The sequence below is a fragment of the Labrus bergylta genome, chromosome 10, assembly GCF_963930695.1.
Source record: "Labrus bergylta chromosome 10, fLabBer1.1, whole genome shotgun sequence".
NCBI lineage: Eukaryota > Metazoa > Chordata > Actinopteri > Labriformes > Labridae > Labrus > Labrus bergylta.
Genome location: NC_089204.1, coordinates 26,547,544 through 26,563,647, shown reverse-complemented (window position 1 = coordinate 26,563,647; position 16,104 = coordinate 26,547,544). Strand labels below are relative to the sequence as shown.

The 16,104-nt window shown below is 38.8% G+C and overlaps 1 protein-coding gene across 1 annotated transcript in view; it reads left to right on the top strand.

Annotated features, from left to right (window-relative positions):
* The window catches only part of eys (eyes shut homolog), a 200,799-nt gene that overhangs the window by 12,943 nt on the left and 171,752 nt on the right, over nucleotides 1-16,104 (top strand). Inside the window, exons 4-7 of the mRNA XM_065959486.1 lie at nucleotides 288-413; nucleotides 1,157-1,271; nucleotides 4,080-4,239; nucleotides 10,191-10,295. Of these exons, the coding sequence (XP_065815558.1) occupies nucleotides 288-413; nucleotides 1,157-1,271; nucleotides 4,080-4,239; nucleotides 10,191-10,295 (506 nt within the window). The remainder of the gene's footprint in view (nucleotides 1-287; nucleotides 414-1,156; nucleotides 1,272-4,079; nucleotides 4,240-10,190; nucleotides 10,296-16,104) is intronic.

The following is a 16,104-nucleotide window of genomic DNA, read 5'->3' as shown; positions in this document are numbered from 1 at the left end:
TCCTGGTTATAGCAGGATTTCATAATGTCATCCATGACATACTCATTTTTTATTTTTTTCATCTTTCATTGATTGTATGCTGTTGTTGTTTTTTGTTGATGTAAAGCACGATGATTTTATTAGACAGGCTATGCATAGAAAGTTTAATGATATCCTCACAGTTGTGACCTTGACTTTTTTTTTTTGTTGATGATGTTTGCAAAGTGAGCGACCTTATGTATGGTGTAACCCCTTTTTGTCTTGGATGTGATAGCTGACCTGGTTTATTTTTGCCTCTGTGTGCAGGACTCTGAGTGTGTCTGTGCAGATGGGACCGTGGCCCCGGCGTGCAGGAGGCGGTGGAACCTGTGCAGCCCGTCACCATGTCTCAACAATGGCACCTGTGTGTCCGGGGGAAACGATTATGTATGCAGGTGAAACACGTTCAGGGATCTGCAGTAATGGAGGCCACTGTCATGAGCACCTTTTATAGATGATTGGACGGTCTCGTGAATACGTTCTCCGCTGAGATTTAATAGAAAATGAGTATCTTATTATTTTCCTGCCATTTAATGTGGTTAGGATTTACATTTTCCTTCAAAACTCGATGACTAATACCTACCTGTGTGGTGACTTAAAGCCTCAATGTCGGCTGGTGGTATAAATGATTTTTCTCTTTTTGTCCACAAATCCAATTTGAAGACTAAAACCAACAATGACTTCATTTTACTTATGTTGTCAGTGTATCCAGAACCTTGTGTAGCTAATTTACCTGTGATGATAATTTAATCATAGTCCAAAATATTGTAATTCATGCATGAAAAACGTGAATGAAAAAAATGTCAAATGGACGCTGTTAATTAAGGAATGTATTTGCCTTGTTAGACAGTCCAAGAAATGTTAAAGTAAAGGGATTTTTATAGTCATAGAAAGGAATAATCTGTGATTCATGATGCCCATTCAATTTGTCTTGATATGCTAACTCCGCTCATTTGACAATCCAGGTCATACGAATGGAAATAATCATTTATAATTCACTACCTCGCCCACACATGTTTCACAAAGAGGTCATCTTGAAAACAAAATCCTCACTCCCCCCCTGCGAGAAAAAGAAAAAAAGTGCCATCCTAGCGCTGAAGGTGAATTGATTTTCATGACACTGACCTCCTCTTAACAGATGTCTGCGAGGCTTCTCCGGGAAGAATTGTGAAGAAATAATTGACTACTGCGGGCTGCTCAATATCAACTGCCTAAATGAGGGATTGTGCTTGAGGGTAATTGGCGGATATCAGGTAAGTAATTCAATGATTCAGTCTCGATGAAATACTGCCAAGCCTGCAAGAAATCATCGCATGTTGCACCTTTTAGTACAGTATGACCAGAATGCACATGGAGCAAAGCAGAGCTGTGATTACAGCTGCTTAAACAAAAAGATTGATACACACACAAAACGGGGGGAAACAGGCACTCCAAGCTAAAAAAAAAAAAAAGAGAGAAGATGCTCCTGTTTAGAGGATTCATGAAGTGATGTTTCGAGCCAACATGCTCTCTCTCTCTCAGACTTAAAGGTGTGATTTGTGAGTCGCCATCTTACTATAAATACACATGTCAACCAACATAGCGGAAATTCATATTAACCAATCAGGTACTAAAAAAATATACATGATTTAAATAGCATACTTTCATATTTGCATGAAACTAATTCAATATTTAAAAAAAATTCTCTCTAGAATTCAAACATCAATAATATACACAGAGAACAATCAGAATCAGAATCGGGGTTTATTGCCAAGTACATTTACACATACAAGGAATTTGTCTTGGTGTATTGGTGCTAAACAATTAACAAGGAAATAAAGCAGAACTAGCAACCACTTAAATAATACAGCTATTACAGAAGCTATTACAATATATAAAATATAATTTAAAGATGTAAAATATGAAAAAAATAAAAAATGAAAAACACAACATGTACAAAAGGTGCAATGTCAGAGCTGTGCAGTGGACTATGAGATCTTAATAAGTATGAATACATCCTGCCCTAGCTTGGAAACATACAAAATCTTCTTTGGTTTCAAGACTCAAGCTTGACAAGTAATGGCTCAGAGTGGCGACAATATGGGTGAAATATATACTGTATCAAATTGTTATGGGACAGATCTGTTATTTGCATCATGTATTTGTGTAGTTTATCTAACATGGGATACTTCAAACACTAAATAATGCAAATTCCCTAATGATGTATTCATCCCAACATCACATTCACAGAAACAACACGGTCCTTTGAACACATTTGGCTCTAACATAAATTAGGCTACAGCATGTCTGCATAAAATGCCCCTCATCTTTGTTCTCCAAAGATATACAACTCATATATTTATAATAAATAACAAAGAAAGTGGTCGATGTGTACAGACAGCAGTAATCCAAGTCTAACTCATTAATCATGGCGAGTGTGTGGACACATCGCTCGGACTGACAACTTCTGCTCTAATTTGCCTCTCTCTTGCTCAGTCTCTTCAAACGTCTGTATTTTCTTTTTTTTTTTACAACACCTGAGAGTGCTCCGTAATGCCCCATAGCTCCTAATTATTCTCCATCAGTCTTGTTCCATTAGACCACCGAGAGCGTTCTTAATCTAACATCCACCTTTATAGAGGCTTCACGTCGGTTGAGGTCGGACGTAATTAAAAACTGTAACTCCCCGTGAATAAGAGTTTATGTTTTATTTTTATACCTTTTTTATTCTCATTGTTTTTGTAAATGTGGATTTTCTAACATCATTAGGTAGTTCATTAAAGGCAGCATGCTCATTTCATTCCCAACTTAATGAAGATGCTCTGAACAGGACGAATGAAAGCAGAGGATTTGTTGGGTGGATATTCAAGCAGTGATTTTAAAAATGAATAAAGTGCTGATTTCTTGCTTCAAGGGGTCTTTTGATCCAGATTTAAAAATACATCCTGTTACTTACAGTACATGAAGTTATCCATTCATTTTGGTGTAATGGTACCAGTCATTTGCTTTTAACAAAGTATGATTTTAGAAATTACAAACTTACTTCAGTAATAATTCTTCTCATGGATTATACGTCACATAGCTGGGGCACTCTTCTGGATTTTTACCTTCACCCCAAAGTGATTCAATTAGCATGTATCCTAAAATTTAGAAATGATATTAAGTTGTAGCTTTTATTATGGGAGAGGCAGTAGCTCAATCTGTCGGGACTTTGGCTGAGAAGTGGAGGGTCGCCAGTTCAAGTCGCGGTAAGGACCAATGTATGGAAATTGGTCTGGTTGCTGGACATGAGCTAGGTGACTTTCCCCGTGTAGGGAACAAGGCACCAAACCCCCAACAGCTCAGGAGCGCCCCCTGTGTGCCGCCCCCTCACTCTTACATCTCTTAATTAATCCATGTCCACAGGTCCTGTTTGTGCATTAGTGTATTACAGGTCTCTGTGTGAGACCCTGCCTTGGTCTTGGTCTTGACTCGGTCTTGATCCCTCAATGTATTGGTCTTGTCTTGGTCTTGGAGCACTCCGGTCTCGGTTAGTTTGGTCTGCATTACAGCTTGGACACTATGTTTCTTCTAATTCTGGTGCCGGCTAGTGAGGGTGACGATGTTTAACCTTTAAGTCAGCTAGGTGTGTACATCTCTTATTTCTACAAACAATACACTTCACAGAGCTCAGGAGAAACAAGGCCACTGTTACTGAACATAAATGATGCTGCTTTACCGAATTTCCTAATATTTAAGTAAACAAAGTAATCTCAAGAGCATCTCAACATGTAAGGAAATTTCACCAAAACTACCTTTTACTGTATGTGTATATAATTGGGAAATATAGTGAGAGAGTAGGGCTTTTCTAATTTGGGTGAACTGACCCTTTAATTTGTTTACAGTCAACGCAGATGAAAAAAAGTTGTTTTCTCCGTGTTAAGTTTAAAAAGGAATTTGATTCCTACTCTCACCCAATACTGAGTTACAGAATACAAATATAAAAAAAGCTTCTTGCTGCTGTATAATACATTCTGATAAGTTCACGTGTCCTGCACTGTACCCTGACCACACACATTCAGTTCTGTTTACCTCCCTTGCAGTGTGTCTGTGCCCCCGGATGGATTGGAGAGTTTTGTCAGTATGTAGGTGATGCCTGCCTGATAAAACCAAACAGCTGCTTGAATGGAGCCACATGCATTACAACGAGTCAGCCTTCCTCTCCCCCGCAACTCACCTGCAAGTGCCCCCTCGGCTTCACAGGTGAGATAGCTTTGCTTCATTATCTGTTCTTGCCCCCTTCCCATCTGCCCGCCCGTCTGTCTGTTGGCAGGAATTCACTCGATATGGTTAGATTATTTGTACAATCTCTTTTGGGGAAGGTTGGTCATGGAGCGAGGAATGACCGGTATACTTAAGCAGTTACACGCTGTAGGCACAGGTTTTTGTTACAGTTATGAAATGTATATACTTATATTGTGTGCAAACAATGTATGCCTTATGCTTTGGAGACATATGAGGCAGCCATTTCTTAAATATTGGAACATCCACCTTTGGGGTAAAAACAAATGCAGCACAGTAATTGATTAATCTTGAATATCTTGTTTTTTCATAATCATGGGAAGCCAAAACTTTAGAAGAAATTGAATCAGAATCAGAAATACATTATTAATCCCAGAGGGAAATTGGGTCATGGATTGGACTGGATGAATTGCCGATCCCAATTTTCCTGTAATACAGTATTAACCTGTCACATCAGAGTGCCGTTTTCTTAGGGTGAAGGGGTCACATGGGAGCTCTTTGGAGACCTCTGGTCCATTGATTGCACAGTAGGTCAGTGTTACCCGTCAACTCTCAGTGCAAAGAATCAGCTCTGATTAATGTCTTGTTAGACTGAATCACAGCCGACTGTAGGGCTGCTGCTCCATAACTGACCCCTGACATCTTACAACAATGCAGAGGTGGACAAGGTAATCAGTGATCCCAACAGTCATACATATGTTTTTCATTATTATGAGTATGAGTGCAGTTGTTGGTGCTTCACTGCATAGGCAAAACTCAAAAAAAGTCCTTATCTAATGTAGCCTGGAGGCAATAAACGGGATGTCCTTTTAAATGCAAATGAATTATTAGATGTCTGTTTCAGGAAAGAAATCTGTGGTCGGCTAATGATTCAAAAAGCACAGGCCGACCACAGATTGTAAGCAAAGCACAGCTCTCTTGTCGAAGCTGTTTTTCAACCTTTAAGCTTATTTAGAAGAAGCCTTGCCTGCGTGACATTTCTAAGGCATGCTGTTGATTGCATTTAATCCAAGCACACTGGCAGAGGGCCTCCTAATTAGCTGCCAACTCTCAACATGGCTGAAACTTGTTAAGCTGTCAATGACAACTGATGTTAAAAAAAAACAACCAAAAAAAAAAACAAGGGAACAAAAGAGAAACACAAAAAAATCATTTTTTTTCTTTCGCCCTGCTTTATAAATATTGCACATCATTAGGAAAGGAGTGTGCCACTGAAGACGTCTTGTGATTGCAAGAACAATGTGCAGTCGACGGTGAAAAATCACCTCAACTAATAAGTCTGCTGATTGCTGCTGTGATTTGTTTCTAGCGACACCCAATTGTTACAAATACAAATGGTTATATAATTTCATAAATGGATGATAAATGGACTTGAGCTTGTAAAGCACTTTTCTAGTCTTCTGACTACTCAAAGCGCTTTTACATCGCATGTCACACCTACACATTCACACACTGATGACAGAGGTTGCGATGTAAAGTTACCATCAGAAGTAACTTATCTCAATCATAGTAATTCACTGCCGACAAAGCAGCAGAAGCAAATTGGGGTTAAGTGTCTTGCCCACTGACATGCGGCTGCAGGAGCTGGGGATTGAACCCCCGACCTTCCCGTTAGGAGATGACCGACTCTACCAACTAAACCACAGCTGCCCCGATCTCTGTATGATCACTTTAATTTCTGTTATATGACTGCAAATATCACCTTACTATTACTTCTATCAGTATTATTATTATTATTATTTTTACTCCTGTAACCAATCAGGACCTGACGCCTTGTCCCTTCCACTTAACTAAAAAAAAATAATTAAACTTACCGATAGAGCGTCAAAGATTCCTCAGGTTGGTACGGTCCACAGCAGAACAGATTCTTTGTGTGTTCTCGGAGCAGACTCTCAATGTCTGTGTTGTTTCTGTTGGTAAGACTTTCTCTCACCTTTCCTCCTCTACTCTGATGATCTGATTAAGAACACTGCAAGGAGCTTCATTCTTCAACAGAGCTGTCAATCATGACCGTGTCTTTAGGCATCAAAAATGAATTAAAGCTGCTCAGAAAAAAAATGAACATTTGGACGTAAATCAGCACGGAAATAAATAACTTTTTAAGACAATTGTTGTATAGTTTGACCCATGTCCCATCTGATAACATGGAGGAGACGAGGTGTATGACCTATACTGCACCCAGCCAGTCTTTTGGCTTCACTCACCAGTGACTGTTGCGCCATCCATTTTAATACACAGCCTCGGGCACAAATGCATAACTACAGCAGAACATCGGTACTGTACTGTTATGGAATCAAATTGGGTGAAGCATTAATGTCTCAGGTCAGTGTAGGGCTTTGTCTGCGCCCACTCATATTGATGTGTATATGTCCTGATTCTTTTGTTGGTTTGTTTATTGTGTTAAAAGTCATGGCCGTTTAACGATCTAATCCCCCTATCCCCGCTCTATCTGCCTTTCTTTTTGGTACAATAGTTGGATAAATGCAGCTACTCCATAATAGATGATCTTGTGTGTAACATTGCTTATCTAAACTGTTTACTCTGCCTTTTAATGCTCTTTTTTCTTCTTGCCATTATGTGACTGAAAAAAACAGCAAAACAGAATGTGATCCTTGCCTGAGTCCTGATAATACTGAGCAATATGATTCTGTCCTTGTCTTTTTGGTTAAACAACCAGTGAATGTGTTTCTCCCAGCAGTGCTCTCAGCTTTTTGGCCTATAGCATATTTCCCAATCTCGCTTTAAGTCCTGACACACTCACCTGTCACTCAGATAAGCCCTTACATAGCACTACATGAATGAGATTTTTTTTTCTCTCTCTCTCTGTTCAAAGCCGAAATCTGGTGCCACTTCAGTAATGGAAAATTGTCTCCTACACCATGGCAGGTCTTAGTGACTGATAGAATTCATCATTTTCTGGCATCTTGGGATTTTTCCGTTAGAATTTCCAGCCTCGCAGCATAGAAAGGCCAATTTAATTTCAAGCCTCGCCCAGAAACCCCACCGTAGTCTATCATAGATCATAACTCGGGATACATTACTCAGGCCCCGGCGTTCACGTTTTTATGTTGGAGGGTTTTATTTTTCATGGCACAACAACTGTTGGCCTATGTATTTCACCGGTCTCATTCATACACACTCTTTTCTTTTATAAGTGGATAACAATTTCTGACATGGAAACGGGACTTGCTGTGAAATGTCAGATTGGACTCCACCAAAGATCAATGAGTGCTTAAGAGATAAACCACCACATGAAATCTTTGTATTTGAACCTCTATCTGGAGAACGTGTTGAAAACGATATTACTGATATTACTCGAGAGCAATAAGTGTTTTCTTCAAAATCCAATAAAACAACGTTTAATTGGTTTTTCCATTGGCTTTATAATTGATTGTATTTATTAATGTAACAATACACTAAACTCATGATATGTATCACAATACTGGGTTTCCTAAAAAAAATTCTACAAATTTCTATAATATTGTAATTCTTTGCATAAATTATTATTTTTTTTTAAGTATAATTGTGATTCTTGTATTAAAATCTCCTGAAAACAAAATTGCTAAATTCCCTTTTTGTAATTTTGGTATGAGTCATATATATCTTTTTTTTTACAAATTTGAGGTTGTATAGCTACTACATAAAAAAAAAAAAAAAAAAATTATTTCTAAAAAAGTGACACTGATAGTCTTTTTGAAAATGTTATTTAAAAAAAAAGAAAAAAAAAAAGATTTTAAAACCAATCACAAAGGGAAGCCAATTCAGAACCGGATACTGAAATAGATATTTTTATCTCATCGATTTAAATTGTCCATATTTGTATCTACCTGTAAGTATAAAGAAATTGTGGGGATTGATGCTAAATCATCATGTTTCGTATAATAACAGCTTCTTTAAAAAAAAGCTACATTACTACAGAATGGATTTTATTCAAAGTCAAGAATGTGTGTAGGCGTTGCTCAGATTTAGTCCGACCAATTTGTATAATTTGCTGCTCCACAGCGTGTCATATTTTGTATGTAATGACCTGTAGCGGCTACAGTGCTGATGGTATCAATCATAGTGTTTGTGCTGTAGCATGAAGGTGCCACTGTCAAAAAGAGACTCTCACTTACATGTCATTGCTGCTCTGTTATTGATGACGGGACATTTTAAATTAATAACCAGCACTGGAAGACACACACCCCCAACCACAGCAGCTGCTGAGCACCAAACAATTCTCTGCATCCAGCAGCCTGCAACCCCCAACTCATCTTCAGTCTTCAGTCTGGACAGACGAGCTCTTCATTAAGTGTCAATTTTCATGAGAAGAAATTCAGCCCGTCTGTCCAGGGACATTTTCTTCCCAAGTCCCTTTTTTTCTTCTAGGGGTTCACTTGCTGAATTCTAATTGATTTTCAGAAACAAATGTTTTTATCTAATTGTTGTTCAGGATGAAAAATTGCAGGGCAGCTGAAGGCATCTCTTTACCAACAGAATTTGTTATATTTTATTTTGTTACAAGAAGACAATTGTAGAAGGGTTTCTATGACTTCCCAGTTAAGGTTCATTATTAAATCCTCATTTGACAAAGAGCATTTCAGGGGTAACAGCATATAGCAGACTCTACACCTTACAATGCTTTTTTTCTTTCTTTCAAAATGACAGTATGCATTGTTCCTGAGGTTTACGCCAAGAGCCTAGTTGTGTGCAGAAGATCTCCCCTCTCCAAAACAAACAGAGCCAGTCATAAGAACCCTGAATAAAAAACTGTTTCTTGTTAAAACCCTGTTTTCCTCAGAAGCTCTGCGGTGAGCTTATTATGTCTGAAGGGACTGTTAGCTGAGCTGCTGCTAACTTGTTAAGATTCTTGTCTCGTCCTCTCCAGAACAAAAGAGATCATATAATAAAAACATGAAAAAAACAGTGAATAAAGTGGTTTGATGTTAAAATTCTCCAGAGCTGTTTTTGTGGACTGCATGTTGAGCTGGCCCTGACTTTGGATCAGCTTGTCTCTATGTTTCAGATGACTAACATTATTTTTCCAGTAAGATAATAAAGGTCAAAGTGATGTTCGTGAGCCTTGAAACATTCAGAATTTTCTTCAACTGGAAATCTTAGATAAATGAGTAATCCGCGGCACACTGAAAATGACTTTACTGTAACTTTATTGTGAGGGAAAAACTTGTTTCCCCTGTAGCTTCCTCAAGTTCATTTGTAAATTTCAAATGTTTATGGAAGATGATTTTAGTGCATCTTATCAGACAAAATAAAGTCATGCATGCGGATTCAGTTGTGATGAACTATTAAATCGGGAAAAATAGTCAAAGTTTTGTATCCAACAGCCAAATCAACTTACACTTTTCAAAAGCTCTACAGGTTTTTTCCTTTACGTCTTCGACCAAGCCAGACTAGCTTTTTCCTCTTCATATAGTCATCATTTTTAGTTAGGTTAACTAGCTGCTAGCATCCAAGGGTCAGTAGTAATGGTCATATCATCCAATAATCAGATGAAATATTCAGATTGATGAGGCCCCAGAAGAGCAAATGCAAATGTTGGGACTGACTCTTTCTTTTCTCTTCATCACTACACTCCCTTTCTTTGGACCTTCTGTTTTTATTTATGTAATTTTTCATATTAACATTATGCAGCAGGTAGTTCATTTAAGAGCCTGTGTGACATTTGGCATTTTGCCCATGAGGATTTGACTTTGAACTGACTGTGTTTGTTTTATTTCTTTACAGAAAAAAAATAAATGTATACTCTCACTCACCATTCAGCCAAAATAATATAGAGATATGATTTTTGGTCCATATTGCCTTGTCCTAGTCCTACCTAAATAAAGAAAATTAAAATGATTATTTTAAAAATATGGTAATGTGACACCAGTGAAACGTGTTGACATATTTATTATCCCTCTTTTTTTGCACAGGGATGAACTGTGAGATTGACATCAACGAGTGTGACTCCAGCCCCTGTCAGCACAATGGAACATGCTCTGACCTGCGTGGCCACTACCAATGCCACTGTCCTACAGGTATGTTGGGCTACGGCCAACACTAGCACTTTCTAATAACATTTAAGTGTTATCTGTTCAGGCTCTAGAGGCAGGCTGTGCTGCAGACTTTTTAAGCGTGTCTTGTAGATGTGACCTAAGATCTTAGCCAGGGCACCTCGGACCATCTCAGTGTACTCTGTAAACCAAAGGTTGTTAACCTTCTCGAGCGATGCCAATTCTGTGAAACATCCTGCCTGCATGAGTAAGCTGGTAAAGTCTGCATGATGTAATTCAACACATGAATCCTATTTCTTACTTATACCCTGTTAAGTAGGAATGGGGATCTTAACTCCTCTATTAAAGGCTTACTATGTAATGTTCAGAGCAGATTTCAGACCAAAACAAATGCTCTCTTCAGACACACCTCCTTCATCCTTCAGCTCCCTCCTCCCCTCCTTTCTCCCCACTTCCCCCCGCCCCTCCTCTAATAAATATCAGCAGTATAAAAGTTAGTTAGCTAACTGAACTAGGAGGCATAAAGTTGCATTGTGATGTGTTAAAGGTCAGGTCATGGAAGAAGATAGGCCCGCACACAAGCTCAAATGCCACAATCAGTTTAAATTGATCACAACGTTTCGACCAGAGGTCTTCTTCAGGTGATAATTTTGGAACAAAGGAGGTCGGGGCACACAAGGTCAGGTCAGTCAAATCACTATAAGGTAAAGATAAATAAAACGTAAATGTTCAAATGTAACATCAAGAAAAAATATATTTGTGTTTTTGTAAGAAACTTAAATTTAGAGAAATGTGTTTTATCAGCAATATAAAATATACGCTACAGGTGGAATTACAACCTAGCCATACTATAGACTGTATAAACATGGGGGTAGTCTCAATGGTGCCTCATACTAACTTTTGGGTAACCTAGTAACAGGCAAAGAGCTGGGGCTGAGGCTGTCTTACGCCACCTGACAAACAACTACAACACACCCACCCAACAGTCAAATTAGTGTTCCCCTTATTATGAACAACTCTTATCCTTAATGTAATCAAAACGGATGAGTTATCAAAGAATTCACTCCCTACAGTCAGTGTGTGGATAAAGAAATGAGTTATTCAGACCAAGTTGAGTTTTTTTTAACCAGGCTGCAAACATGTTTTTTTTTTTGCCGTAAAAACAGCCATTTTTTGAATGGGTGTGTATGTGACTTCTGAGGCTTTCGCAGCCAGCCTCAAGTGGCCACTTGAGGAACTGCAGCTTTTTTGCATTTCCGCATTGGCTTCATTTTCAAACAACAGAGGTTTCTGCTTGGTTTATTCTAAACACAAGCTCTAATAAGCTTATAAAACATAATTTAAACAGATGATGAATTAAATAAAGATACAACCATTTTTTTCTCATAATCAGTCAATTAGTCATGTCTCGCTCCACCAAATAATAAGAAGTAGTAGAAAATGGTAAAGACTCGTATTGTTAAAGAGGTATAATGGTATCAATATCACTAAATATGAGTGATTCTGATAACTACTGTTAAGTAAAGATATGTTTCTGTTCTTGGGCTATTTTCAATTTGTAATATTTTCACATTTATGGTTCTATCTCCTTCCAGTGTTTTCATAAAGCACTTAAAAGGCTTTCATCATAGAATTCTAAGATATAAAACAAGCCATTAAAAAGCCTTCTTCTCAGCAGGCTCCTGATGGAAGCATCTTTAATTGTGCTGTGTGGAGGCAACATGGTGCAGCCAGTGTTCACAGCATATTATTCACAGTATCAGTTTACAGCCTCGCACTGTGATTGATAGCTGAGAAAATTCACCCTGCTCACTGCCAGGGCTCGGTTGTGCACCAAATTGTTCAAATACATAAATGAGAGTTTCATAACATTATATTATGGAGCTCCCATTAATATAATTTCCCCATAATTGCTTATTGTGCCTGACGGCCTGAGTCTGACTTTACACTCACTGAACATGAACTGATGGACGACTCGCAGGAGCTTCATGAAGTTGGCACAGTTAGTGTGTCTGCCTGATTTACTGGAACATTTTACTGCATAAACATGCGAACAACACTGCGAGCGGAGCATCTTTGTCCAGGTGATTATTTTCTCGGAAGAATTTGCTGCTTCTATTTTTAGCTGTTTTGTTCATGCTAACAAGGGAGAATGTAAGATGGACGGTTATGAAACACAGTGTTTGTTCAGTCGTGCTCAATTAGACATTAAAGGACAATAACAGTGTTAATGACACGTCGAGTCCTTTCGCCTCATCAGCTGCTGAAGCCACTCACTGTCAAAGGTGACCTCTGGAGGTGGAATCATATTTTGATCAAGTGAAGAAATTCTGTCAGCCCTTGGAAGTGTCTGTAGTGAAACTTACCAGACTGATAGGTTGAAGCTTTTATCCATCCATCCATCCATTTCCCTTTACAGCTTATCCAGTTCTGGGTTGTTGGATTTTGGAGACTCTTAAAGCGTGCGTTTCAGACATGTGGTACTCCCTAGACAGGTTGCCAGTCATTCTCAGTTCTGACACCCAGGCAAGAAAAAACAAAGTTTTGCCCTCGGGGAATTGAACGATTCCAGCTAAACAAAACTGGCATGTCTTTGAACTTCAGGAGGAAACTGTAGATTTGGCAGAATCGAGGAGCACTTGAGAACTCCTTAAAAAAATCCTGCAAGTTTTAAAGCCAGAACCTCATTTGTAAACTTGTTGCCAAAAATGTTAATACTAATGAAAAAGCTAACATTACAACATTTGAATCAAAGTCTTTTGAGCTCAGGGGAAGGAGTATAACACAGTTTTATTTTCATCATTGTTTAAGCTCTTTGAATTTGTCATGTAGGTTATCGATTTATCATTTGAAATAAAAGTTGTCAAAAATGCTCATCAAAACTTCCTGGAGCCCAGAGAAATATAGTCCCACTACAAATTGAATTTAAACAATAGTCCTAAACCCAAAGAGTTTTCATGTCATGAATGGCTAAAAAGCCTTATAGGCCTTATACTGAAGAAGCTTGATCAGCAAATGTTTGATGTTTTTCTTCTAGAAATGAATTATGGCTCCGTCACACTTCCTGACTGAGCTGAACATGACAACTGCCTTGCTGAAATGCTCATAGCGTCAGGGTGTTGACACAGACTGCTTGTCAGCTGCAGCGATGCTGCTGTCAGCTCTGTCTCTATATTGGAGATAGCCCTTCTTGGCGACTGATGATTGCACGTTTGGTTTGGTTTCATCATTCATTTAATTTAAGTTTAGACACAATATGAAAAAGTTATAGGGCAGACAAACTCCTGATATTTCCAGGAGGAGCTGATTGTGTCAACAGAAACAGCCACATTTTCTTACCCTTCACCCTGAGTCTGAGTGAGCTGATGTGAGAATGCAGCAGGATATTATCCGGAGAATTCACCTCGAGCCAGGATGGTGGTGATGTTTTTATCACTACATAGACTGCATGCACACAACTACTACGACCTCCATTAAAGCATTGTAGAGCGGACTCTGTTGCTTCGTCCACTACTTTCATATTGTTGTTTTTTTAACATAATTTCTTACCTCAGGAGACCCTCCGCCCCCCCCTCCTGTCTGACGGGTATACTGTGAGGAGCACATGTGTACAGCGCTTAACCAGTTAAGAATAAGAATTAACGATGCAGGGAAAATGATTCAGACCAAGTCTCTCTTGAATTATCTTATCCTTATGTTCCTCTTTTTTTGATCAGTGATTTCAAAATAAAGGCTTTAATCAAACGTCAGTGTAAGACAGCCCCTGTAAAGATGATCACCTGGAGTGTTTTCATTCTTTGATGCTAATTTTTTCCCACAATATCAGATGTGACTGCGCCTTGTGCTTTCTGTGTGAGCATGTGCGGGAATATCTTCTGTGATGTTAGAGGAATGAGTTGGGGGGTGGGCTGATGGCTATGTCATTGGGGTTATCAAGTGAGAGCCTCCCAACACAGATGTCAAGATGAATTAGACCCACGATACACCCCAGCAGGCTCAACAGTGATCGTGTGCCATCCCTGGTCGACCTCCTCCGAGCGATGATCAGGACTATTATCAACACTGAGCTGTCTGGATATTTAGGAACATGCAAGCTGCAGCATATTACATACTATGTCGTCATACATACATAACATACTGTATGTTACTATGAGTTACACAGCCAGCAATATACTGAATAATTTCCCACAATTTAGTACATGTGTCCTAATAATTAGTAAATACAGATTGGTTCCTACTGTTGCTTACAATTAGTGGACAATCGAGTTACGTTTAGAAAGTTTTGAGGTAAAAAGAAATTCATATACATATGTATATACTTCTATCCAGGTTCACTTATATATCTTGACACGATGTTTGTGCTTCCCTTTGCACATGCCTAATGCTTTTATTACATTACTGTCAGCATATTAGCTGGAGAACTACTCAATGCTTTCATTTTCAGCCAACCTGCAGAGGTGGACATCTGCTAGGAGCACATTTTCAAATGTAGAAGCCTTTTTCCCCACTTATTCTAAATCATACTATGAAGTAGAAAACACATAAAAGCCTCGAGTGTGGTTGTTGCTTTTACACGCATATCTAAAGAAATCCAAAGGGCACTGGTAAAGTGCAGACCTCAATCAAGGCCAGTAGTGCGGTGTTGTTCTGCAGAGCTGCAAAGAGAATAATAGTGTTGTATTATCTGGATATATTTATCGTATCTAACATAATTGCTTTTTGAAGGGGCTGGATCTGCCATTTAATATTTTTTTGAGAGTCTGATGTACTGTCGTTTAGAGACGAGCATTGCAGCTTGGTCGATAATACTGCTTGTTTGTTAGTCTGATCCTCTTTTATTGCTTTAATTGTGAGTTGTATTCAGATCTCCTGCAGACTGATTGGTGCTTCTGTACCCATATGCTGCAGCTTTCCTCAAAGTTTAATGAAAATTGGGCCACTAGTTTGATGATTACACTTTAAATCCAAGTGTTGCCACTGGATTTTCCCACTTTCTATTAATATTAACAATAAGCTTTACTGTACATAGTGAACCAACACTCAAAATCTCAAAAATGTGTTAAATATACAGAGAGGAGGGAGCGTTATTTGTCCACTGACTTGACTCTGAGATTTGCCGTATCTTCTATCTTAAACATGAGCTGGTTTGCACACAAGCTGCCGCCTTCTCTCTTTTCAGCCAGAGCTGTCAGTTGCTCTTTTCTGCTGCCTCTGAAGCTGCCTTTTGCAGCCTGCGGTAATCCCCGATCATGAATCCCTAACTCCCTGAGTAAACTGGAACTAGATGTGGCCACGGATCCATGGTAACGAAATTCCTCGGGGCGAACCCTGGCTTTTTCCAGCCTTGCCGCTAAATCTCATCTGTTATCTCAGTAAACCTAAGCCTCTTCTGCTCATATGCCTGATCTGCTGCATCTTCTCACGCTGAAGTGACTTCCTCCATGTAAGAAAATTGTCTGGTGAGTTTAGGACCACCGTACCAAGCAGAGTCATAGAACATGGTTAGAATTTAAGTTGCTGGCTTGTGACTGTTGTCTCTCTCCAAGTCCTACCTGCACCTGAATTTATTATATCATAGCAACTTAATAATGCATGTTTTCTTAACAGAATTACTCTTATTAAGGCAAAATTTACACTCGTCTAAAGCTGACAGAATTATTATCCGTCTATTCTGATACATCAAATTTATCATCTTTAAGAACAAGTGTGTCATAATTCTCAATATCACCTTCCTTTCAAGCGAAACACAAAGTGTACTTACTACTATACCTTTTCTTTTTACTTCCTTGGATTGCATAGAGGTGACTTGGACCTTGGACCTTGACCTTGACTG